Below are 26943 nucleotides of genomic sequence, written 5' to 3' on the forward strand. Positions count from 1 at the left end.
GCTAACAGTAAATCCGCTGTGCACAACACAGCCACTGCTTTACTGCGCCGGAGCCCAACTGGCCGGAGCGCAACAGGCCCTACCGCAACAGGCGGCGCAGGTTAGGTTAGGTTAGGTTAAGTTACGTTAGGAGTAGCTGTTGCGCTCCGGCCAGTTAAGCTCTGGCCTGTATGCGCTGCGGCCTGTGACTGAACGGCGCTGCTGTGGTGGGCGCTTTGTGTCAAAAGCCGTGAATATGCCCGGCTGCGTTACGCTCGGGAAGGTCTATGAATCGTACTGTGGACTTGGGCTATGCTGACCTCTAGCTATCCAGCCGACCCCGCGTACAAACACCGTAATTGAGCTGATGAACACTTGAAGCACGGACGCGCGTGCTGAACAAGGGAATCCTAATAAAGCCTTTTACAATATGTGAAAGTGATCGAATTTGCTTCAGAATGGATAAGCTTCCTAATTCCGAAGTGAAAGCGCTAACACACACTTCCGAAGTGAATGCATAATTTATGAATAAAAATATTAACTTGTGCGGTATTGTCAGTTTTCAAGAGAACTTACATTCCAGCTCGTTGCGTAAGCGTAGTCATATGAATTTTAATGTGTTAATTCATGCTTATGGTGATCAAGTATATTTCACGAGCTGTTGACTGAATCATTACATATCATTATAATGTTCTCGCTAAATGACTCTACCATAAGCTACAAAAGTATTCGCACGAAAAATTTCAGCAGCTCCGGATTTCGGAACTGTACATAATTTAATCCACATGAAGATAATATTCATGTCAGTGTGTCTTCTACAGATTATTAATTTAAATCAATAAAACTTGGATGTTATCAGAATGGGTAAAGATAAAAATGCTCCAAGAACTAAGGGAAACCAGAAGGTATGCTCTATGACTTCGGATTCAGTGCTGCTTAAATGATAACCTTTCTGTATAAAATCATAATTACTTCATAGCTAGCTACTCAAGTTCACAGCCATCATAAGTTTTGCAGAAATAAATCATAGTTTAGGTCAATTATTTTTCATTCTATGATGCCTGGTGCACAATTCTCTATATGACATTCTATGCACAATTTTGTGATGACCGATGATCCACTAATTTTTCGATAGGCCTAAGTGAAAATTTTTTCGCCTAACAAGGTAAATGTAATCAATATTCTTTGTTTTTAATCAATATTTTACCACGTTTTTCTTAGCTCGCTTTCGTGTCTGTGATGATCAAATCTTGCAATCGATATTTCACCAACTTTCCCATTAGCTAGCGCTCTGAATTCTGAAACTTTTAGGGAAGCTCAGCTCCCGATAACAATACAATCAATAATCAATAATTTGTTGCACGTTTCTAGGCGTATAAACTCTAAAGGAACTCACAAGCAGGGGTTGGAACCTTTAATGCACGTCATCCTCGAGAGGATATTTGTGTTTAGACCAGGCTGTAGAGTAGGGCCTTTCAGCTCGAGATATCGGCGTCTTTTCAAGCTCTCCATCAGCCACATCGACCTTAAATCGGCGTCCATGGCCGATCATAAACTATGACTCAGGCAGCCATCATGAGCCATGACTGATCATAAACTATAGATTGCTCGATCAGCCCCGCTGTCACCGCGCCCATTTTCAGCTTGTTTGATTGCTTGTATCTGTCACCTGATCACAATGTGCATACGTCTGGCAAGCCCAATGCTACTGCTGAAAGAACTTGTCAATCTATTGTGTTCTAACGTGATCTATTGTGTTCTAATGCGATCTATTGTGTTCTAACGTGATCTATTGTGTTCTGACGTGATCTATTGTGTTCTAAATGCGCCCCACGTGTTTCGTTTTAGATGTTGTAAAATATTTTAACTGAAATACAAAAGACCAAGAGAATGAAAGCAAACAGAGATCAGTAGCTGCCGAAAAAACATTTCCTACTTTTGAGTCCACATGAAAAACGTGGTCTTTAAAAATTTTTTTATACATTTTATTTCTTAACTGGAGCCTTTGCTTACCAAGGTTCTAATGTAAATGCGTTTTTGGGGGTCTCCCTAATAAAATTACCAACCCTACCACCAGGAATTGGAATTGGAATTGGCACTAGGAGCCCCCAGGTGTGGAACATGGGCACGCAGGATGTAATTTCAAAAAAAGTGATGGTCTTTGTTACCCCAGCTCTCGGGGTATCTTAGACTGGGTGGTAAAATCAATTATATTTTTTGGTAAAATAACTCCAAATAACTCCAGGTTTTGGTGCATTGTAGTAGAACTCTTCTAGTTACATATGCAAATGACAAACTTGAGGAAAGTGGCATAGTTTGCAGGTGGGGGGCGCCACCCCATAATGAGAGAAATGTGATGACCTAATGGCAGCCCTGATGGAGTAATATTGACTGGCTTGGAAATTAAGTTAAAATTACTATATATATATAAGACTCTGTAGAGTCTGAAACATAAAGAAAAAAACATAAATAGGCTGTCAAACATAAAATATGTTAAATATGGTAATTTTATATTAACTTCCAAGCCGGTCTATGTTACCCCATCAGGGCTGACATCAGGTGGTCTAAGTTCCCCCATTTGGGGGCGATGCCCCCTTTTGCAAACTATGACACTTTCCTAAAATTTGCCATTTGCATATGTAACTAGGAGAGTTCTACTACAATGCATCAAAACTTGGAGTTATTTAACCAAAAAAATAAAAAAAATTGGAGGGGGTACTCTGACAGGCTTTAAATAATAGCAATTTTTCATGGGTCACATTTTTAATTTTTTAACCTATTAGATATGCAAACTTTTTAAATCTTTCTATTGTGTTATGTAGCCTCAGTATTAGACCTTTAATGCCCACTGACAAAATTTTTCTATGTCAAATAGTTTTTGATTTTTGGGGGTTTTTGTTAAAAAAACAAAAAGTGGTCTAAGTTACCCCGCCGGTCTAATACCCCATTTTATGGTAATTAATGAATATGGTAATATCATATCAATAAAGGAAAAACAAGTAAAAATTGCAGAAAATGGCATTTATTTTACATCTACATCATCTACAATGAAAGAGGAAGACTTCAAATTACTGTTAGTAATAGATGAGTACACTCTGCATGCTTTAAATGTTTGAAATTGAGTTTGATTTCAAGTGTCCCTTTTTACCCCATTTCAAGATTAATTCAGGAGCCTTTTACATTGCGTTCAGCGCCTTACAAATAGCATATGGAATTTTTTGAAGATGCCATTCGATAGCTAACGCAAAGAGCTATAAAATGAACCTAAACATGTTTCTGAAATGTTTCATGGTAAGAAGTTATTAACAAAAAATGCTCAAAACCATCCCTTTTTACCCTGTTTGATGGTATACTATCAAAATTGCTTACAGTATTTTCTTATTAAAAAATTACCCAGCAACGCATTTGAAAATGGCTGGTGACCTTTTGGGCTAAAAATACATATCTTGGTGATGCTCCTTGCAAATGCTGCACCCTGGTTGGAAAGCAGGACCTGAAAGCTTGGAAAGGCCAGGAACTTTCCACTTTCAGTCAATTATATACAAATCCTATCCCTTTCCAGCTTTGATTGTGATTACAGCAATCCCTTGATTAACGCGGTTAATAAATCCCTGAATTTTACCGTGTTAAGCAAAACCGCGCTAATCAAACTTAAGAATATATGGGCATAATTATAATGAATCCTCAAAAATAGCAAAGTTACATAATAATTTTTTTTTCCACTAAAATTCATCATATTTTTTTCTAAATAATAAATAATCTTTTTTTCTAAATTTCAAGCTTAGTCTCCAAAGTGATATTTTTACGTTTAAGCGTTCCCTTTTTGTCCATAACTATGACGGTAATTTATCAAGGAAAATTATGTAGTTGGATAAAAATGAGCAGTAGATATGGCAGCGATCTTGACCAGTTGAAGACTAACGAGTAACTAGAGCACCGGCATGGCGCACTTACTGGCGAACATTGCCGAACTCGACCATTTGAGTTATGAACGAGACAAGGCGCGGTTAAACCGACTGTAGTCAGCACGAGTGCCTACGGAACGGGACCTTATTTAAAGAATTATTGGCTGAAATTCATAAAGTAACAACATTTGGCGAATTTTTCCAAAAGTCGTAACAAAAGTAACAACATAAGATCTAATAAGCAATAAGTAACACTTTTGTTACGAACATAACACCTCTGGCTAGAGGCGGGAAAATGATGCGTTGTGAAAAAAAAGTTGCGCTAATCAAAACTGGCACTGCGTAGACTAAGGGTAGGTCGCAAATTTTTTTTCCACGTTAATCAAAACCACGGTATTCAAAACCGTGCTAATCACGGGATTGCTGTATTCTTGTTTGCAGTCCATAATCCCATCAAACGATGGGATTGTGATGTTATCCCCTTTACAGCTCTAATTGTTTGATGGAATTGTAATGTCATCCCCTATCCAGCCGTGATTCAGTGGATGATTGATGGGATTGTGAGTTCATCCGTGTTGTCATTCCAGGGTTCATAGTTTGCAAGCAGCATTGCCAAGATACAAACTTTAAGCCCAAAATGTTGCCAGCTCTATTTGGAATTAGTCACCAGCATTATTCAAGATGTGTTACCCAGTAATTTTTTAAAAGAAAATGCTGCCAACAACTTTGATATTATATATTTTACTCTACTTGTACTGCAGCACTCATTTGCATTGCAACTGTTTTCTGGATAAGCAGCAGGGCATCCTGATACATCCAACATACCAGAAACCTGTTTGCACTTGCAGTCTTTCATATTTTCAATTATTTTCTAAATACATCCTATACAAATAATACAATCTAAGAATTCTTTGAAACTTTTTAACACAATAGGTACATTGTGATGGAAAATATTTACAAGCTACTGTTATTATTCATACCTATCTTGTAACTGAGATAATACTAATCAATTATCTTACACCATAAATCAGTTCACCATCAGTTGATTACACCATAAATCACCAGCACCATTATCTTACACCATAAATCAGTTTTTCATCATTCTAATTACTGATTAACAGATGTTTAAAAATTTTGTTTAGTATTCTTATAAATTCTTACGAGCAAATATACTTTCAACAACAAAGCCAAGACATCATGCAAATGTATCTGTAAAATGTATATATTTTATATATCAAATCAACTGCATAGAATGAAATTAATGCTGAAGGGACTGCAACAGCTGGGACAAAAATATGTACATTTTTGTAGGCAAGCAGCTGTAAAAATTTCAGAACAATTAAATGTCTAGAATATCATCAGTGAATCAGAATACCATCATATACCGGTAGGTACATACCAACAGTGGTGTACGTATATCTGCCATACAATATAGGAATACGACTGTGGGATCTTTTCATACTGGCATAAAAGAATAGTTTATACCAATGATTTTTTTTAATTCTGCATGAAATTCCAGATTGGATCTTTCTCAGGCTCTTTTTTATAAATGTCATAATTTACTTCACTACTAAATATTTTAAAGTTTGTTTACAAATAGAATTTTATTATATTTTTATAGAGTTAGAATAATTTTTACAAATTTTTTCAGCCTTCCAGTAGTGTGCGTTCTGCTGAGCTTCTTGGAGGCTTGAAGAGCAACGGTGCATTTCTGGGGTTTGGTGCTGCTGGAGGCTTCTCTTCAGTTTCTGATGGACATCGTGAATCTGATCTCACCATTACAGATGGCTTCAGGCTTGCCTTCAGGAAGATGGCTAAAAAAGATTCCATCACAAAAGTTAAAGTAAAACTTTAAAAGAATCAAGAATTCAAAGATGCTGTTAATTTTTCTAGCTTAAAAAATTTTCTAAACATTTTTTAACTCTTAGTACTTCAATTGACTGATGTGATATTGCATCTTCTATCGTAGATAAAATACAGAAAAATATATATTCCATGTCTGAGCCACAAGATTTTTAAATGCTAATATTTCAATCCTTCAGAGTGGCAGGGATCCATGTTGCAATTGAACATAGAACAGATGATTGGTAATTAGAAGAGTTAAGATAATGTAGCCTTAATTAAATGCCATGGATGTATAGGCATTTTTGTGTGAAAATTTTGAGTCACCATTCTTGGTAACTTCCTTGCCAATGGATTAGACTTAGTCCAAATCACCTGCCTCCTGTCAGTTCAATTTAATAGTTTGAATATTTTATTGTAAAAATTTTGAACTTGTAAAGTGTAAACCATGATTAATCACCATAAATTACAAATTTTACAAATGTGCCACATTAATATTGCAAATCCTTCCTTTTGTTCCATTCATGTTTTTGTATTTTTTTATTTCTTTTTATCTAACTACCTTCCCTCCCTAGGCTCTCCAAGAATTTGAGGAACTAATAAAAACAGAAGAGTTGAGCTCAGCAGAAACTGCCCTGCCATTTTGGCCTCGTCTGTATTGCAAACTTTCCCTGGACACTGAGAAAAAAGTATGTTTCCACACTTTGTCAGAATTTTAAACCACTTGTCTGTACTCAATGAAATTTATTTTATGCCTGAAATTAATTCTATGTAAGATACCTTATATACAGCACAATTTGTCTTTCAAACAAAAAGTTTGAAGAAAAGTTTATGAATTCTGTGTTTTTTTTTTCATTGGTGATAAGCCCACAGATTAGCTTCTTGGGAGACATAAAATTTTCCTTTTTGTAAAGAAAATTTTGCACATTCTTGTCCCAAGATTCATGTTGGAGATAATTACAACTATTATTTATTGTATCATAGGTACGAGAATGTGCTCAGATATGCCATGGACACCTGGCCATCAAGGTGGGCAAGTCAATGGCTCCACACCTCAAGAGTGTTGTGCCCACTTGGCTGCTTGCCATGAATGATCCTTACTCTGCCGCTGCTGTGGCAGCTAACAGAGCTTTCAAGGTAGATTACCTACTTCATGATTTCCTGCACTCTTGACTTAATTCCTTTTAGGTTTAATTTGTAAATTGCATCATGATTAATGAAAAATTCACAAGTATTTTAGCTGAAATTCATTTTATAATCAATACTTAGATGTTATGTAAATTGCTTATATGTATATGTGCATTGTATTTCAGGAGGTGTTTGCTGAGGACAAACGGCCTGGGGTATTGTTTCTGTGCAGCAAAGAAATATTTGATTTCATCCTAGACAATCTCTTCCAACAAACTGCTGACAGTCTCTCCGATCCCAAGTGAGTTCTGCAATCTTATAGAACCACCAATATTTGTCGATTTCATCTGTATTTCAGGGTGATTTATTGAACACTGTGTGAATTATCTCCTTTCAAGGGCCAAAATTCACTGTTTTTGTGAATGGTAAAACAATTTTTATGAATCCCATTCCAATTAAAAAATTATAATCTTTTTGTCAATTATAAACTATAACTGGGTGTTACCAGCATCCATATTCATGACCTAAATCATGAATCTAAACACTTCTTTTTTCCTAAGTTCGGATCTTGTGTCAGAGACTAAAGTTGATTTGATGAAGACCCCAATTTCTATTAATTACAGAGCTAGCACTTCCGTGGAACGTGAAGAGAAATACATTCGCGTGTTGTGCTGCAGTTTGGAAAGCATTGCTCTAGTGCAGCGCCTCACCAAACACCACACAAGTTTTGCCACTCAGATGCTGCCGGTGCTGTCCACCCTCCTGCACAAGGAAAATTTCTGGAAACTACACAAGCATCCAAACCTCAAGGTAAACAACATTTTGGTGTGTGAAAGTTTCTTTTTTTGATTTATTACATTGATCAAATGGGCTGGAAAATTTAAAGTGATAAGGGATTGGGTCCGTCTTATTTGAAGAATGATAGGTGTAGCATATTTATTTTTAACGTAGAATTTGGTTTTGTACGTAGAAGGGGTAAAATTAGATAACTTGAATACTTCAGTTTTGTAGCTTCATTTTATAGATCTCACTACATTTCATTACAAATAGCGCGTTATGTTGGGCTCTATTTGATGTTGTTTCAGGCTACGTTGTTAAGAACTACAGTATTTGTGGCGTGAAACTTTTCCCCCTCATTTCCTAATTTTGAATAGAATGAGGTTACTTATTGCTTATTAATTTATTTTAATTAATTGCTTATTGTTTTAGCTGTTCCAAACATCAACTATGAGACGACTTACAGTCACAGTTGCCATGAGTGTTGCCGCCTCAATGTCAACTACTAATGTAATCTCCCAGTGAATGTATTAGCTAGCGGTTGACAAAAATTTCTAATGAAGTGAATGAAATAACGCTAATTGATTGTTTTGTTTCACTATTAATCGGTTTAGTGGTGCAGTAATTATTTATAATTATTATTTTCACTAGTATACATGCCCTCAGGAGTATCATGACTAATGAGCCAGTATCATTACACACACAATGTTTGAGCAGATATCATCATTCACACTAGGTGTCCTGGTCGAAAATCTTGAGCTTTGGCCCATAGACATTGTGTCTGGACCCAATCCCCTGATTGTCCCGAGGTTTGGGTCCACAGACAATGTGTTTGCACCCAGGACGTACAATAGTTACGAGATAAATGATTGATTGTTAGGAGATAAATGATTGATTGTTACAAGATAAATGATTGATTGTTAGGAGATAAATGAGTGATTGTTAGGAGATAAATGATTGATTGTTATGAAATAAATGATTGATTGTTTGGAGATAAATGATTGGTTGATTGTTAAAAGATAAATGATTAATTTATTGTTACGAGATAATTGATTAATTTATTGTTAGGAGATAAATGATTGATTGTTTGGAGATAAATGATTGATTGATTGTTAGGAGATAAATGATTAATTTATTGTTACGAGATAAATGATTAATTTATTGTTAGGAGATAAATGATTGATTGTTAGGAGATGAATGATTGATTTTTAGGAGATAAATGATTAATTTATTGTTAGAAGATAAAGGACCTCCGCGTGAGCAGGTGCGGTGCAGTTTCTTCGAGTGCGTGTGCGAGGTGACCAGGAGCGGCGGGTGCGACGTGCGCGCCGCGAGTCTGGCGGTCCGCGCTGGACTCAGTGACGCCGACGCTGCTGTTGTGCCGCACGCATACGCTGCCCTGCTCCAGCTTGCTGACACTCACAAGGTCAGGCTCTATCACTTATTGTCTTGTGTCTAATTATTTATACTGCTAAATAATATCTAAAATATTGTTCAGCAATACAGGCCCGTCATTACCACACTTGTCTTTAACTTCAACGCTGCCCTGCTGCAGCTCGCTGACACCCACAAGGTCAGCCTCTACAACTTATTGTCTTGTCTAATTATTGCTACTGATAAAATATTGTTCAGCAATACAAGCCCGTCATTTTTTCACTCGGGTGTTCATTGATGTGCCGCACTATTTCATGGGCCATCATGGTTTATTTTTATTATTTTCATAAGCATTACTACCTAGTTGTTCTTAAATTTTACCGTCACTAACAAAATTCTCATATGAAATACATTTTACTTAAAATTTATTATTTGCGATAGCGGCATAGGTTGGTCTCGGCTGCTCTATTCGTTACAGATTTAATGTTGCTATTTTTTGGTCGTTTTCATGTATTTATTGATGCATATCATCATCTGCATGGTGACCGATGGACGGTAAGGCATATTGTTTTTTGATTCCTAATTTCAGGTTATGAAAACTATCCGGTTTTATTTTTGTCTGCTGTATATGTGCATTTGTCTATTGTCTCTCAATTTGTGTCTCTAATTTGTCTCTTGTCTCTCAGGTACAAGTATTTCGAGGAAAATATTCTTATTCTTATTTTGTGTACCTACATTCATAAGGTAGCTAAGCTTGTGTTTATCCTTTATATGGTCATTATTGATTCATAGACAAAATATTAATGTATTTCCATTGTTCCAACTGCTAAAGAGAAATGATCGTTGTTTCAAATAAGATATTTTTATTATCTTAAAGCTGTGTAAAATGAACGACGATTACTGAAGAAGACTGACATTTTATTCATTCTTCATGCATATGAATGCTAATGGCTAATTCTTCATGCATATGAATGCTAATGGCTAATTCTTCATGCATATGAATGCTAATTCATGCAGCTGCATTCTAATTGGAATGAATATCTCAGGAATGTTGGGAGGAGCTTGGTGACAGCAGCCGCAAGCCTCTGAGCGAGCGCCTGCTTCGCCTCCTACAGGAGAAGTGCAGGGGCGTCGCTGCAGAAGTGCTGCCTCTGCTTCTGCCTCTCCTGGCAGTCATGCCTCGCACCGCACTAGCTCAGCCTCAGTCTTTCTACATGAAGTTGTTGAAGCAGATCTATGGCTTGTGAGTGATGCGTTGTTACGAAATCATTATGATTTACTTTGATTGTAATTACTTATTGCAAATTGTAGCTTGCTCCTTCCTTAAAGTAGCTTGTGTGAAATAAAGATTTGTTTGCCATTGCGTTGCGTTGGCCTGCTTTCGGAATAAATTCTAAAGTATATATTAAAGCTTATTTATGTCAATTTATTCATTTCAGATACTGCCTACATGGTAAATAAGCTGTTGAATGTTTCATTAAATAAACAAAGCAATGATGATGGATGAATGGTATTACAGAAAGGAATGTCTTTTTATCGCATTTTCTCATTCATGGAAAAAAAGCGCTATTGTGCTCGCCATGTACGTCCGTCCGTCCGTGACTCCACGTTTTTGTCGACAAGAAAATGCGCTCTCTGTCACTCACTGCAGTGAGTACTGATTTAAATTTTTTAAAAATATTTTTACCATTACAGGATAGAGCGCAGTGAGGAACTGCAGAGCAGACAGGAAGCGACAGTCGCGGTCAAGACGCTCTTCGAGTGCGTGCGCCTGTTCAGTAAAGATTCTGAACTTGAAGAGGGCTTCTGGCAGCAAGTTATGACTGAGCTGGTAAGGGAAAATATAAATTATATCTGCCCTTGAAAAAATTGTTGGCTGTAATGACGTTGTATAACGTATTGCTTCGAGAAATTGATTTGTTGATATTGTACTCTCTTGACATTCTAAAGCGATTGTCACAATAGTTATAGACGTTCCTAGATTCTTGTTGTGTGTTATAAATTTTCTGGACAATGTTTGTTTATTTCATTATTAAAACAAAACTTTTTATTATAGCTAGGCAGCGCTATGCTGCTTTCCTTGAACTCCGGCAAGCAGCTCGACAGCGAGGTTGTTTACGAAGAACTGGTCTCGTTGTCGAATTTCTGGGCACGAAACCAATTGGACCAGACCGTTCTGGACGCTCTTTGGAACACTTGCTTCCATCACTGCCTTGGTGTATTGACAATCAAGCAACCTTTGCAACTAAGGCAGATCTTGCTGCTATTGCAGACAATACGCAACCCACAGCGTCATACAAAGTCCAAGAAAAGTGGTGTCAAGTTTAGGGAGTGTAAAGTTATTGACGAAAGTTCGAACAAAATTGTTCAAGAGAAGTCGGGTGTTCAAGCAAGTTCCCAGGAAGAAGGCTCTCCAAAGGATACTGATAAACATTCCGAAATGAAAGACCAAGAAAATGATTTACGGACTATTACCGTAATTCCTAACCCCTCCGATGCTGATTTATTTAAAAATCAGGAGAATAACGAAAGTTCTCCGCTTCGCAGAAAACAGTCTATGGGGGCAAGCTCTAAAGAAATGTTCATATCTCAGTTCATCAACAGCTCTGAGGTTATAAGGGAACTTGTCACATTAAGCTGCCGCTTATACAATCAAGAAAACGAGGATTTAAGCAGCAAACTTTCACTGCTGAACATCTTCGTTGAGTTGGTCTCTATTTTCCGAGACGTTCGTCCTTACGATCAAGTTCTTCCCGAAGATGGTGCCGGCTCTTGTTGTCATTTCCTGATGGATGTGTTGGTTCCTCTGCTCGGGTATCCTGACTATGCCGCTCAGCAGCTGCTCACCAGACTGCTCCATGAACTTCTGCTCACGCTCAGCGATGAGCAGCAAACTCAAGTGCTCGCTGTCGTGCTCGTGAGTTAACGCGATTCATTCGACAATTTTCGTGGTTTTCAATTATTTATTTATGTTATTTGATTGTTATTCAGGAAGTAATCAAGATTTTTTACCTTGGACCTGTACCTGTATCATGGCTTTAAATCCAGATTCGAATGCCTATTCAAATAATAGTTGAGGCTTGTCTCTACCCGTTAGATGGCTTACGAATTCCGAATTTTTAAGGACAAAGTTCTTTTGGACCTCATGCACCACAGAGCACGCGGTGCCCAACTGCCTCAGTTGTGGGGTTAAGTTGATATATAGGAAGGTTTCTGCCCTCATAATTACTTTCTTTGTTTCTTTCGTGTGGGTGATCGACGTCACGTTTAAGCGACTACTTGTAGAAATGTATGCGTTTATTTTGCTATTTCCTTGTCTCTCCTACGTCTCTCTAAGTCTTTAACGCTGCTATTTTTTCATCAGCTTTAATGTGATTGCGATCTTGGTTGATTGATTGATTGATTTTTATTTAAAGTAATGTATGTAAGCCCTTTCTTATATGTTGAAGATATTTATTCTGTGCTGACTGTAGTATGCGATTTTTTGATAGCTGATGCGTTAGTACTTAGTACTAAATCTTGTGTCCATCATTCTATTACTAAACTCTGCTCGTTAGATTTCATAATAACTCAATGGCAAACTTTATTTTGATTTATATGCATCAATTTTGCGGTCAGAGACTAATTCATTTTATTCTATAAACTTGAATCTAAACGCATACTTTTTAATTTAACAGAAAGGCTCTACTGTTGAGGCGACGCGTGCTCTGCTGGAGCACATCTCAGTTTACCATCACCCGCCATCACCACCTCTCACGGAGTGGCTGTCATCAGCCCCTCTTGGAGCGAAGCTCGTGTCGCTGCTCAAGGAAGCTTTAGCAATCAACTTCGCCTTGGCATACGAGCAACAAGAGATGCAAATAGAGGAACAGCAACTCAGACGCAAAAAAGGCAAAAAGGATAACACTGGTCGCAGAAGCAATGATAATATTGATGAAGAAGAAAGAGGGAGCAATGATGACGGAGAAGCCATGGTGAACGCCAAGACCCAGCGCGGACACCTCATTGCATTGTTCCAATTGGTCCTGTCTTCTCAAGTCACGGCGGCTGACAAGACTTTAACTGCTGGTAAGACATTGTTTGCGGACTAAATTCATAAATTTCCGCCTCTGCTCCGTGTTTTTAATTTAAAATCCATATACTCATATTTATCATCTTGTACATTGGCCGTAAATTTGCTTAAATGTATCTCTTAAGTAACTCAGGAGTAAATGTTTTTGTGTGTATTCCATTAATTGCTAAACTCCTGAATGAAAGCACCAAAATTCCTTGGGACAGCTCGTCGCCTGGAGTTCAGCGCGAACTACGTGTCTCAGGTGCTGATGGTACTTTACTCGTCGCTGCCCAGCGAGCTACACATCGACAACCACCAAGACACGGCACAGAGCATCGTCAGCAACGTCGAGCTCGTCGTGCAGCTCGCCAGCACCGTCTTCAGCTGTAGCTCCTGCTGGCTCCTGCCTCACTCCACGGACTTGCTGCTCGCTCTTTTCTTGCTCCTCTGCCCTGTCGATGTTTTGCTCGCTCAGCCAGAAGCAGACAGTGAGTTGAGATTTTACGTGAAGTCCTATTTACTTGTCAGCAATTTCAGCCTTCACAGATATTCTCCAGGGATCAAATGTCTTGGGTGCCTATACACTGTTTTTAAATCTGTCTGTTAAGGCTTTTTCATTCATGTTTATTATAAAAGCAATAATTTGATAACTTCTATATTTCGTATTTGACGGCTACATTCATAATGCTCAAGAAGCAACAAGTTCAAGAACAATTCCTGAGATTGTCTGTCAAAACATTTCTCTTTCTAGGTGTTCTATTTTACGGTATTTTTCATTTATATTGCGCTTTTCTTACAACTGAACATTTTATTTCTTCCTCAATTACATTTTTCTCCTATTTTATTCAGAAGATAACGACGAGTCAACTGACGTCCTAGTCGGAAGCATTTTACCTGAGAAACTCATCACGCGATTGCGATTAGTAGCCTTCGGTGCCTTTGAACAGCTTGCTTTGACAGCGGTGTCTATTTCTGGTACTGAGAACGTGAACATTAAGGACGAACTGGACGTGTTCCTCAAGAATCTGTTAGGGCATATCAAGACATCGCTCTACAATCCCGACTGCAGCTACAGAGGAACTTCTCACTTGGCCACCCTCACCAGCGAGTGCCTGTTGATTGTATCATCCGCGGCCGCGGACCAGGACTGTGATATTCCTCTGGACCAGCAGCAAGTGAGAGACGCACTCACGATTCTTCTGCCCTCCGAGGGTGACTTGGTCGAGTGGGAGACGCAAATGAGCCACGATTACCTCGTGCCTACCGCACTCGTTGGTTCCTGCAGCTTCCGCAAATGTGAACTCCCTACAACACTCCAGGTTTGGTCATCTTTCCTTCTTAATGTATTGTTCCCCGAATAAACTCCTATCATTCATGAAACAGGTTATTTCACTTTATTAATTAATATTCGTTGTTATGAACGAGATTTACAGCATCGGACCATCATATGACCAATATATTTTTTTCGTAATGTCTAAGTCAAAATCAAAGATATTTTTCTATTGGCAATTATCTTAATTTCTATTTGTAATAATGCTTAATGTCTCAACGTTAATTTTATCTACTAAATTTTTTATATTCTTCTTGCTAATGTCTTCTAATTTAATCTGACTTCTGAATATTGTGTACATGTTATACTAAATCTATGTATTGTACAAAAAAAACACTAAATCACGAAAACAATACCGGTAAATTTATTCTTTGTCGTGTACTGGTGTTGAACAAAATTCATACAAACACTAACAAATATATGTATTCTTTGTCTTGTACTTCTGTTGAAATTTATAATTTTTTTTTTTAATTTATATTTTTTGATCAGAAGACGATAGGTGGCGACAGCTACTGCCGCACGGCCGTGTTCTTGGGCTCCGTGCTACTCAAGCTCTGCGGCGACGCCAAACAAAAGCACGATGACGACACAGCGCCTAGTGACGGAGTGCCTGCTGAAGACGCGGCCCTGGGGGAGGTCGAGCAGCTCCTCCTTGAGCTTGAGGGTGAAAAATCACCAGTGGCTTGTGAGCAACAAGCCCACGCTGGTGACGAGGAAGAACAGGTAGAGTTTCAAATGATCAAGTTCTGCTTACCTAGCCAATCGAGTGGCGTGAATTCTTTAAGACCTGTTAAAATGTAGTATATCATTTCTGATCACAATGGTAGAGATGTTCATCATTTTTGTCAATGTTATGTCAATGCTTAGAAATTGTAATATTGTTTGATTTTAAATTTTTCTTCCAACTCATCATGAGGAAAGCGATACATGAAAAAAATATTTGTTTTCATAGCAGATTTTGAAGCTTCCGTAGAGAATGATCCCGCTTTCTGTCCTGCCTCTTTTTTACTAGCGTACTTTTTGAATTCAAATCCTCTGAATTATTTTCAGAGGATTCTCAAATATACTCCCTCTCAAAAAGTTGTTTTGTAAGTAATGTAAGTACCCATTACCAACACTAAATTTCATTGGACTGAAATGTTAGATATGTTAGATTTCAATACAAAAAATTTATTGAAGTGAGCATGTATAATAAATGAAAATACCAACAGGTTTCCCTGGGTCCGTTCTGCCGTCTGGCGTGCGTGTGCGTGCACGCTGCCTGCTACCTGGACACCGTCGTCGCCCTGCACGACGCCCTCAACCTCCGTCACGTCCCTGCCGCCCTTCGCGCCACCGCCGCCGCTCTCAACGTCAACACCAACGCCCTCGTCAGTAGTGATTGTCCACTCTATATCGCTGAGCAAGATTACATCTATAAACCACTTTGTTTGAAGATTAAGCTCTGACGATGTAAATAATTTTGCTGACATTCATTTTTAAGCTGTATTTCTTGTCTACTGTTCAATTTTATATGTGCTTAAACGAGTTATTTCATTGTTTATCCCTTCTTTATATTCTTGTCCCCTGTGTCCTCACATTTGTATTGTGGTTTAATTTGTAATTGCCATTACAGTTGCGGCGGCTGAACACAGGCAACGTGCAGCAGATAAGTCAGATCGTGCGCGACATGGCGGGTGAGAGCGACACTGGTCTGTGGAGTGTCACACTACGCCGCTTCATGGCACTCTGGCACCACCGCGTCAACGCGTCCAAACTCCTGCACACGCTCAGTGCCACGGCATTCAATGCCACTGCTGTCAAACAGGCAAATTATCCTAACGAATACTGAGATAGTGTTAACTCATTATTATTATTATTATTATTATTATTATTATTATTATTCTACGAAGCATTTACCGTGACGTCTGGTTCAAACGAACTTCGGGTGCACGTCGCACATAAGATTAATAGCATAAATTGATTTATTGTTATTAATTCATTATTGATCTGCATCAAATAATGAATAATTAACAATAACAACTCATTATTTAAGAGTTTTATCGCGTGGGAAAAATGTAAGATGGATTTATTACTTTGGTTATTCTGTAGCTTGGCAAATTTTTCTATTGAATTATATTTCTTGGAATACTCTAAATTCAAAGGTTTTTCGCGACTGGATAGATGTGGATATTAGAATAGAATCGGCACTGAAGAAATAGGCCCATGGCCTGTTGCCTATTGTTTTGTCTATTATTTCGTGAGTTTAGCAAGTATTTTGCCATGTACGGTAGCCTTGAGTAAAATTTGTGTTAGCTTAGAATGGATAAATCGACTAAATGAAGCATAAGAGATAGAAAGGTTTATGCAAGCGAATAATTGTTAATTGTTAATTGATTTGTTTTAATTGTTAATTGTTTAGTTAATTGTTCCAAGTACTGAAAGTGATAGTTTGGTTTGAAAATATAGCATTTAGTGAAAAATGTTGTATGAAATACGGTATGTCTAGAAACCTAATTAACTCTGCAGAGGGGTAGATTATTTGTGATTTGTATAAGAAAGTTAAACTGGCAGATTTACCCGATGCATCAGAAACCGTGTTTTTCGAACAGGAGTTGTTTTATGTTCGATGCTTTGCAACATGAATGACATACACAATACAATGCGAATCTCAAATCTAAGAAATTTTTAAATTACTCATTTGTTAGATTGGAGATTGTAAGTAGGTTACAGATTCACTAGGATAAATCCAAGTATAGGTTATTTTTTTCTGGTCGCAGGTGTTGCTCCAGTTCGTGCCGGCATCAGAGCTACTACCGCTCCTTGATACGGAGGTGGTCAACCTGCAGTCGCTGAGTGAAGACCCGTTCAGTGGGGCGGACGTCCTCGCCGTGATAGGTGGTGCGCTGCTGCGCTGCCCTGCAAACCACTCACGCCACCATGTGCAAGCTGTTATGGACGTCTTGCTGCAGTGGTGGAAAGAATCGCCCACGATTTTCCTGTTCGCACAGTACGTTCGTCAAAAGATTTCCATGAAAAAACATCCCTATCATTAAATTGTTACAAACCTTTTTTTCCATCCTGTCTCCGAATTGCAACTCTTTACATGGCTTGTACTAAGCACATAGCTCGTTCTCCTTCACCTGTGTTTTTAAGTTAATATTCATAATGTTTCTCTTATCATTTTAGTCGCAGACATTCCTAATTGCTATAGGTATATTTATTTTAACTCTATTTTAAGGATATGAGGTTGTGTTGGAATCTTTTAAGAGTTATTACAAATGGCAACCTGCAAACTGTTCTTAGGGACGTGGACTGCATCACGACGCGTGATGAGGACATCAGTGTGGTGGTGAAGGTGGTGCGTGTGGTGAGGATTGTGGTGCAGCGGCACGCTCGTCACTTGACACCACTTCACTGGGAGCGGCTATTGTGTGCCCTCACGTCCTGGGTGCAATCAATGGGCGACTCCACTCGGGTAATTCTGTGATTTATATTTGATTTTTAATATAAATAACTCCTTTGAAAAGTAGCTGAAATTTAGTCTAAGTTGGCATCAATGGCACGAGTTCTGTTTAGTCCATTATTCCATGAAATTTCTGTTTCGTTTATATTATTATGAACTTATATCTTTTTAGTGAACGTGACTCGAATGATTTACAATTCTTTCATTTTCTCAATCTCTGACAAATACTTTGGCTAAAACGATTATTATATTTTCTCTTTAATCGTTTTTTTTTGTAACAACGGAATTAGGCGTTTTGTCAAAGAAAATTTTTCTCTATAGTTGAGCAGGAGAGTTGTTTCGAATTTTAGCTATAAATAATTTAGCTCATATTTTACGTGCAAAATATGATGGTGTAAAATATGATGGTGTAAATATGATGGTGTAAAATATGATTGTCTCAAAATATGATGGTCTTAAGACTTATGGTTTTTGAGCAGCAGAGCGTAGAGAGAAGCAGCTCGTTAATGTCGCTGCTGTGCTGCGTCGCTGAATGCGTCGCCGCCGTCGAGGCCGTCATGACCGCCCTGGACACCGCCAGTCCTGCCGTCAGTTGCTGGCCGCGTTAAGTTGTTTTGCTCAAACAGATTTGCTCTTCATGTCATAATATCCTCTCTTATTCCTCTCAAATCTCCTGGTTTTGGCAAATTATTTATCTCTCCGTACTCCTCTTACTTCGCTCTTTTGCCTCCTGTTAGCATTTTTAGCGCATTTTCTCATTTATGGAAAAAATGCCCTATTGTGCTCGTCATGTCCATCCGTCTGTCTGTGACCTCACGTTTTCGTCGACGAGAAAATGCGCTCTCTGTCACTCACTGCAGTGAGTACTGAGTTACATTTTTTATTTAATTTTAACGTATTTTCTTGTTTTTATTTAATTTAACGTATTTTCTTTTTCCCTTGTGTCGTCTCATTTTCCCTAAATCTGTCGTATTCTCATTGCTTCTGGTTGCTTTGTTCTCCCATTCTTCCCTGGTATTTCTTTCTTTCTATGTATTTTTTCTCACTGTTGAATGTTGTTGTCTTTTCAGTACTTTTTGACATTCTCTACCATATAGGTGATTGCATCACAGCAAATGATCTCCAATTTCATCGTAAATCATCCATAAATATTTTGTTTTGTGCTGTCACTCAGAGTTCTTATGTGAGTAGAATTACGCAGTATTATTTAGCATCAAAACAATTAGTGCACAAGAATATTGAAAGACTTCATCAGCAGCTGCGTTAATATTTCAGGAGCGCAGCGAGTTCCCTGAGAAGCTGCAAGAGGAATGGGAGGAGTTCTTCAGCAGCTTCCTGCACTCCGTCCTGCTGCCGCTACACTGTCACCTTGCCGGTGAGTTCCGGTTTAATATTCAAAGCTCTTGTTAATATTTTACGTTGATGCTCTTCCTAACCTTCGGTTGATCATTAAAATTGTAAACTTCATTACTAAACTTGTAGCAGGAGCAACATGTCTTAGTCGTCAGTACATAAAATGGCTCATCCAACACGACGCTTGGACGTTATAAAATTTGAACGGTAGCGTTATAATTTTTTATAGTAAATGAGCAGTTTCAGTAAATTTTATGGAATAATCTCGCTTGCCATTAAATTTTTGTCAGAGTTGGTGTTTCTTTTGACATTTCGCCTACTTAAGGTAACTGTTGTAATCAGGCGTCTCGCGATGATAGGCATTGAAAGCACCGGTCATATCTGTATACATTTGGTTATAAGAGTCGTACAATAAAACATATCATTTGTGGATGGAGTGTCATAATAAAATTTTCTTGTGTTTACATGTAAATTAAATTTAAAGTCGTGCGCAACTCCTGGCATGATGCTGTGTGCAGACCGCTACTGCAGTCCTGAGCGGCGCAGCGTGCTGCTCTACTGCACGTGTCGAGCCCTGAGTGAGTACGCTGCTGCTGTCCCGCTGAGGGAGCTGTCACGGCACGCCCTGCCTCCCCTCCATCATCCCAAGGACGATGAACGAACTCTCAAGCTTCCTGACAACCTACAAGTGGGGAAAAAGTTTATTAACTGTATAGATCCTACTCTTCTGGTTAATTTAAAGACAGTTTAGAGTAAACTAAGTGACCCGCGTGCAAATAAAATTCACAACGAACATAGAAGGGTGGCAAATTGTGATAAGAGGTGCTATATTTTTACTATTAAAAGCATGATTATTTAAAAATAATGCAATTTCAAGTAGAACGGAAATGCGTTTTTTCCAGAAAAATAAATTAATGTTAAATGGTGTTGAAAATTTTAATTTTTCTTATTTCTAGCCCCGCTTATTTCGTAAACGTGAACACTACTATGTTTGGTCAGGTGCTGCTGAACCATCTGTGCGCGGGACTCGTGTCATGCCACCCTGTGGTGAGCGGCACCAGTCATGCTCTTCTGGTGCGATGCTTGCCGTCTGTCATGCAGCAGCTCAACTCAACTGCCGCCCCTAAAATCTCAGAGAAAGAAGGTGCACTGACGGAAGAGCTTGCATTGCCTAACGTGCTCATCCGACTCATCGTTCAGGTAAAGATTTGCTATACTAATGTGAAAATTACTTGAGTGAAAATGCTATTGTTACTCTAAATATGCGTGTGAAATTCAGCTATATGATTCTGATGTAAGAAGATTTCGTCTTCTTGGTTCCGGGGGAATGGTTACGTTTTCGGTTAAATGGCGCAGCAAAAAGTCTATAATGAGGAAACTTTTAGCGTATTCGGTAGAATTTTGATCAAAGTAACGTGCGCGTTATTGAATGTATGTCTTATTCGTTCAAGGTTTGCCTTTATCAAGTTCTAGAGTTACAACCTTAGTTCGATAATTGTACCCTTCGTCGAAACTGCGGAATAAATTCATTCTTACTGATCATTTTCTTTCTCAGTTTATTGACTCAACCAGACAGCACGTGTGTCCAGCACCTCTTTTATTGTGAGAATTGCGAGTTATCAAAATTTCTTATATTTTACATTTCAGCTGATCGCCTTTTAACGTGTATTTCTCAATAATGTATACAGTGTGGGAGCATAGTGTCGGCGGTGTTGGAAGATCGGCCAGTGTTGGGGGAGCGAGTTGTGGTGCTCCCACACACGGACTCCCACAGCTACGTCCTCGCCTACTGCCTGGCATGGCACGCGTGCTTTACTGCTCTCCTCGCATGTCCTGACGACGTCAGGCCTCTCTACGCCTCCGAGTTAAAGTAAGAATAAGGTTCCAACACGATGCCTGTTCTTGTGTAGATTAGTATTCGGCATTAAATTTGCGAATCAACATATATACTTTCATGAATATTAACTTAGGGGGAAAAAGGCATCACACCTGTATCAAACAGCCTCATTTCTTCATCGCATAAATGCCTGATTTTCGTCAGTCCTTGATGAAATGAAGTTTGACCAGCGGTTTTGTCAGGCGGCGATATTAAGCGTCGCCTGACATTATATATATTCGTACCCGAGGACATGGATTCGTTGACAAGGTGCGTTAGGGATAAGTAAGACAATATCTGTCTAGAACTTATCTTGATACGGGGTGGTAATACATGAGAATTATATTAGAGAGATAAGGCTAATACGTCGACCGTTAGGTTTGAGAGGCTCTAACGCGAGTTACATGACTGCTTACTTGTCAGTTACTGGGGGCCTTCCTAAGGTTCCCAGTTTTTTTTATAGACCCGTGACTTCCGCCCACTACTGGGGTCTTGATTGTGTGATGTTGTCCATCCTGACTCAGGTCTAGTAATTTTTCATCAATCTACACAACGTTTAGCGAATATTACATCTCAGTTGCAGGTGATCTAATCCTAGAATATAATTATAATGAATAGATTGAGACGCCTGATTGACATCGGACAGTTGCAACGTAGAACATCGAGGCTCTCGTCGCAATGGATCGACCTGCAGTGAATTCCCCATTCTTGAAATTCATAAACAGTTTATGTTATAAGGATTTCTGTAACTGACATCGCGTTATGCAGGAATGGCGACCTGCTGCCGCTGCTGCTGACGATGCTGGTGAAGTTGATGCCCCCGCAGCATCACTTCCCTCGCAGATGTCGTCTCGCTTCACGCGACCCTCCGCCGTCCATGCTCACCACCTCGCTGGACCTACTTAACCCTCAAGGTTGGTAAAGTTTCCAGTATTTATCAAAAGTTGACAAAAATTATTTATTGTGCAAGGCAGTTTCTTTATGTCAATCGAATATATATATATATATATATATATATATATATCGGTATAATTCGGCAGAAGCTTTTCTTTTATGCAAGTTTGAACGCATAGAGTAACAAAATTTGGGTTGACATATGAACGAAATCAAGTAAATTGGATACCATTCAAATAATGCTAAAATTTCGTTAATGTGATACATTTCGTTAATGTGTGTATCACATTAACGAAATTTTAGCATTATTTGAATGGTATCCAATTTACTTGATTTCGTTCATATGTCAACCCAAATTTTGTTACTCTATGCGTCTTTAACTTGAAAATGAATGTTGTACATTCGAAACGTCGTTCAATATTAAAAATGTCTATCGGTAATTTGATTTTCAATCTTCCAACACCTACGAAGAATTTAGTACGACTTATTGAAAAAACTAACAAGAAGCTAATATATATATGTGTGTACCAGTTAATATGGTAATTATTATCGTTAAAAGCTAGAATTTATTGAGGAAAATAGCGTTGATAGCATATTTTTAGTAGTACTTTATGTGATATTTTATACATACTGTGTTAATTTTAAGAATCCTCTGTAAATGACTTCACCTAAATGATTTGAAAGAACTTGCGGATTGCACTGTCAAATGCCGTACATGTGAATGACTGACCATTGGAAACTCACAATTTAATCCCATGGGGATTAAATCCATTTGATTGGCTCACATATCGGCATTTCTTCATCACATCCTTCATTTTATACTTTATTCTGCAACAAACTTGTTTGGCTGTATTTATTTATCACATCCTTCATTGTATCATTTTTCCTGTAACTAATTTATTTAACTGCAGAGTGCGGCACGAGTTACGTAGTGTGGTGGGTGGCGTGTCAGCTCTACCGCCAGAGTCTGTCGCTCTTCCCCTACTGGGCACGGACCTGGTACCACGCGCAGTCCAAGAAGAACTCCGAGACCATCAACGTGTCAGTTGTAATCTTTATTGCTTGTGTGTTGCTTATCAACGTGTCAGTTGTAATCTTTATTGCTTGTGTGTGGCTTATCAACGTGTCAGTTGCAATCTTTATTGCTTGTGTGTGGCTTATCAACGTGTCAGTTGCAATCTTTATTGCTTGTGTGTGGCTTATCAACGTGTCAGTTGCAATCTTTATTTGTTTGATCAAGTGCAGCAACAACTTCTGATCGATGCATCCATTGAGATTAACAACTTGTCAATTGTACGCGTGATTACACGTGGTGTAAATTTGTCTTTTTTCGATAGGTGCTCTTCCTAAAGTTTTCTTACTAACTCTTCCTATGAATGCCAAATCATTCACTGCTGGATATTGTTAATATGCCAAATCGTTCTGTGGAATTTAATTGAGCTCATCATTAATACATATATGTTCCCAGTGGTTGAGGCTAGTTCTCTAAATTTCGATTTTAGTTCTTTAGTTTAACACAACTAGCGATGTCATCCTGTGTGTTTACGGGACATACGGGTCTATTGTATCTATTTTGATAGTTTCCAATCCTTAACTAATTTGATAGAAATTAGTTTTTATTTTGATGAACGACTTTCTAGTTACGCTAATTAACGATCGTGGAGTATATTTTGATTTTGTTCACGTCTGCAGGTTCACAACGCAGCATTTATCGCCGCTGATCATCGCGGAAGAGTTGGCTGCCATTCGAGAGTTCAAGAGCGCTGACGATATTGTAACGGTACGCTATGAGATGCTGCGATAAGTTCGAAGAATTTTAATTTCTCGTTTTAACAAGCTGTTTTTGTCAGATATTTATGTTTTCCGGACACATCAGATCTGGTGAATGTCATGTTTCATTTTTTATTTATGATTTTTAATTTAAAGGCGCTTATATGAATTGGGCGTTTTTCTGCGCAGTAAAGCATTTATCTGCTGCTCCAATATATAATCGGTATAAATATCTTTTATCTATATTCAGAACTTGAATTCATTGTTATTTTTTTGCATGGTAGGTGCGTGTTCGGTCTCAGCGAGAAGTGGTCGCCGTGTACCGCATCGATGAGTCAGACTTGGAGCTCACACTCCAGCTGCCTCCCAACCTCCCCCTCGCTCCCGCCTCCATGGTCCACTCCGAACACTCCGGTGTCTCCTCAAAGCTCTGGGAAGGCTGGAAAAGTGGGGTGAGTTTGCATATGTTGTTGTAATTGCTTATCTTGGTGGTTGCGATTAGGAAAGAGGGTGATAGGTTTGTTTTTCCGGGGTCTACGGCCACAGGTACGACCATCACTGGCTCACCAGAATAATTCTTATTTGTATTAGACAACACCGTGGACAAGCCAGGCTAGAAACTAGAATCGGATGAACGGCTGAGTTGTCAATGAGCTGAGCTTTTCGAAAGAACTCGTCTTGTGTAGGACTCAAACCCAGAGGTCGCTGGGCGCGAGAGACAATACTGCAACTCTACTCTCTCAATACTGCAATACCGCAGCTCTAGCTTGCTCATCAGCTTAGATGGAGCAGTAAGTTTGGTATGAAATATTATTGGTTAATATGAATGCGTTACGTTAGCTTGTGATAAAAATTTATTTGCCCAGTGTAGATGCGAAAAAATGCGAGTCTCGGGGAGTTTTTGTGGTGGTTCCACTTTTCATGTCTGTTTTGACAATGTACATATTCCCGCCACCAATCGCACAGGCACAGGATAAGCCGAGCAATAAATAATGCCAATATATAATAGCAATAAATAATGTTTCAGTTAGATTTTAGTGCTGTCGTCAGGGTGCATGACTGGTCCATTTTTCAGATTTCACGATCCATTATATGCCGCACGTGAGATATTTTACCGTTTGAATTCGAAATCTCACCGATTATAATTATTGATTTGTATTTCCAGCCACAAAATGCTTGAAAGCTGAACAGTGAGCCTAAATTTCCCAGCGCCTCACCCTAAACTGCAATCTATTAGCGTTACCTACATGTATATGCGTTCTTCTGAGACTGACAAAATAACTCGTTTCAGCTGAAGACGGTGTTGTCGTACCGCAACAGCCCCCTGATCGCCTCACTCAAGGTCTGGAAGCAAAATCTTGACCAGAAATACCAAGGCGTGGAGCCGTGCTACATTTGCTACTGTATCATGCAGAACACAAGCCACACGCTGCCGGGCTCCCAGTGCCGCACCTGCAAGAAGAAGTTCCACTCCGCTTGTCTGGTATGCCACTTATTCAAATTTTGTTTTGTTCTGCAACGCTTTAATACTCCACATTCAACCATATTAGGCAACTTAAAACAGTTTCAGTCCCTTATTATGCTATTCTCGTAACCAGACTGGCTTCCACCTAGAGTAATAGACAAATGAAAGAGAGAGACATGCACGACTAAATTTTATTTGACCTACCAGATGTTCAGAGATATTTTACAATTTTTCAGAATGGATTCCTTCTAAAATAACTTGAAAACGCATCTGCGGCAGTAATAAATTTTAAATTCTCGCGTGTACCTATTACTCTGGAAGTTGAAAAGCGCTCACAACCGATCTGTGGTAGACAGTATTGCATTGTCTTAAAGGATTGTTGTCCTCATGGAATAGGTTGATTCCCATATCATAAATTAAGCAGTTAAGTGTGACCTTTAATTGAGATGATTAACTAGGTTTTATCCATTGCCTTTGTGATTAAGTTCAAAAACAAATGTACAATTCACACTGAGTCGAAAATAATCGAAAATTGTGTTGATATTCCTAGCGAAGCCAACGTAGTTGTTTCATTTTATATTATAATTTGACTGTTGGAGGGTGAGGACTTTCATCTCCTGGACACAGATATACTATTTTATCTTAAGCCTTACACTAAAAAAATACCCCTTTTCCACTCCAGTACCAATGGTTCCTATCGAGCCCGCAGTCAAGCTGCCCGCTGTGTCGGTCGGTTTGGTAGACACGCCGCAGTCCTGAGATGCCACAACGTCTGCAAACGCAAGGCGAACTGTTCCTTGCATTTCGAGCGAACGGTCTTAGCTTTTTATTTACTGGTGTTCAAGTTATCTTATTTCAATAGATCATTTTTGTAACATGCAGACGTCCTACATTGTCATATGTTGTTGCTTCATCTTGTTTTCTGTCGATAATAGCGATATATTAGGGTTATATAGCCCGGTCTGAACCTGTATTTCAATATGGGAATTACGTGTCTATTACTCGTTAAATAAGACGTCATTGCTTGAATTTTTCCAACGAGTCACATCATTTAATGTGAAAATCATTTTTTATAAAGTCATACACAAATTCAAGTTTGTTAGTATTGAACACTTTTTAAAACTAACTTCACTAGATTGGTGATCCAGTATTTTGTGAGGGTTAATTTACCTTCAGCTTGTTTCTTAATCACTAATTGAAGAATACTATTTAAACAGTGATGAAATAAAAAAAAACTACCGTAACGTAACCGTCAGTATTTCAGCACTTATACCAGGTCAGCTTGGAGAGTGAGCATTCAAATATACATGGCGTTTTCGACGTAAAGCTATCAATCAAACGAGATGTTTTGAATCGATTGCTCGATTGAGTCCGTATTTGACATTTAGGAGCCAACAGCCAGTCATTTGTGACGATATTTCTGCTTGAAAAGTACTCGCCTGGAATTGTACGTGGGTTTAATCTTGTTCATTGTTTCCATTGATACGTTTATAAACGGAGTATAAATTTCCTATAATATGGTTTCGTATTTTGAATTTCCTATGTACTCTATGTTGATCAAAGAAGTAAATCTACCTAAGAAACGTAGGCCAAGCGATTTGCGTTAACACGTTCAAAATTACCATTGCGTTAACACGTTCAAAATTACCACACGTTCAAAATTACCATTACTTAAGTCGCTTGTCATATTACGATAAGACCATATTACGATAAGATGCTGTCATACGAGTTAAGTAATTGCTTCAAGTACG

At 38.6% G+C, this 26943-nt stretch overlaps 1 protein-coding gene across 1 annotated transcript; it reads left to right on the forward strand.

Annotated features, from left to right (window-relative positions):
* Positions 1-745: 745 nt before the first annotated feature.
* Positions 746-26712, forward strand: LOC108668543 (E3 ubiquitin-protein ligase listerin). The gene is made up of 29 exons (XM_018155779.2): positions 746-884; positions 5536-5727; positions 6302-6415; positions 6711-6863; positions 7040-7155; positions 7478-7664; positions 8896-9057; positions 10052-10248; positions 10701-10836; positions 11062-11922; positions 12683-13073; positions 13284-13547; positions 13909-14378; positions 14879-15112; positions 15601-15759; positions 16005-16196; positions 17149-17378; positions 17675-17846; positions 18314-18421; positions 19110-19209; positions 19706-19875; positions 20187-20387; positions 20876-21057; positions 21832-21977; positions 22869-22998; positions 23650-23737; positions 24012-24179; positions 25019-25210; positions 25875-26712. Exons 1-29 carry the CDS (start codon positions 840-842, stop codon positions 25932-25934), a joined length of 5820 nt encoding a protein of 1939 aa, XP_018011268.1. The 5' UTR covers positions 746-839; the 3' UTR covers positions 25935-26712.
* Positions 26713-26943: the final 231 nt, after the last annotated feature.

This window comes from Hyalella azteca, unplaced genomic scaffold (assembly GCF_000764305.2).
Source record: "Hyalella azteca isolate HAZT.00-mixed unplaced genomic scaffold, Hazt_2.0.2 contig10616, whole genome shotgun sequence".
Classification (NCBI taxonomy): domain Eukaryota; kingdom Metazoa; phylum Arthropoda; class Malacostraca; order Amphipoda; family Hyalellidae; genus Hyalella; species Hyalella azteca.

Bases quoted from the DNA above. Each gene is read 5' to 3' on its own strand.
- LOC108668543 (XM_018155779.2), top strand. From the start codon at position 840: ATGGGTAAAGATAAAAATGCTCCAAGAACTAAGGGAAACCAGAAG. The intron at 20,388-20,875 runs GTAAAGATTTGC...TAATGTATACAG, and splicing joins TCATCCGACTCATCGTTCAG to TGTGGGAGCATAGTGTCGGC. The intron at 24,180-25,018 runs GTGAGTTTGCAT...AACTCGTTTCAG, and splicing joins GGGAAGGCTGGAAAAGTGGG to CTGAAGACGGTGTTGTCGTA.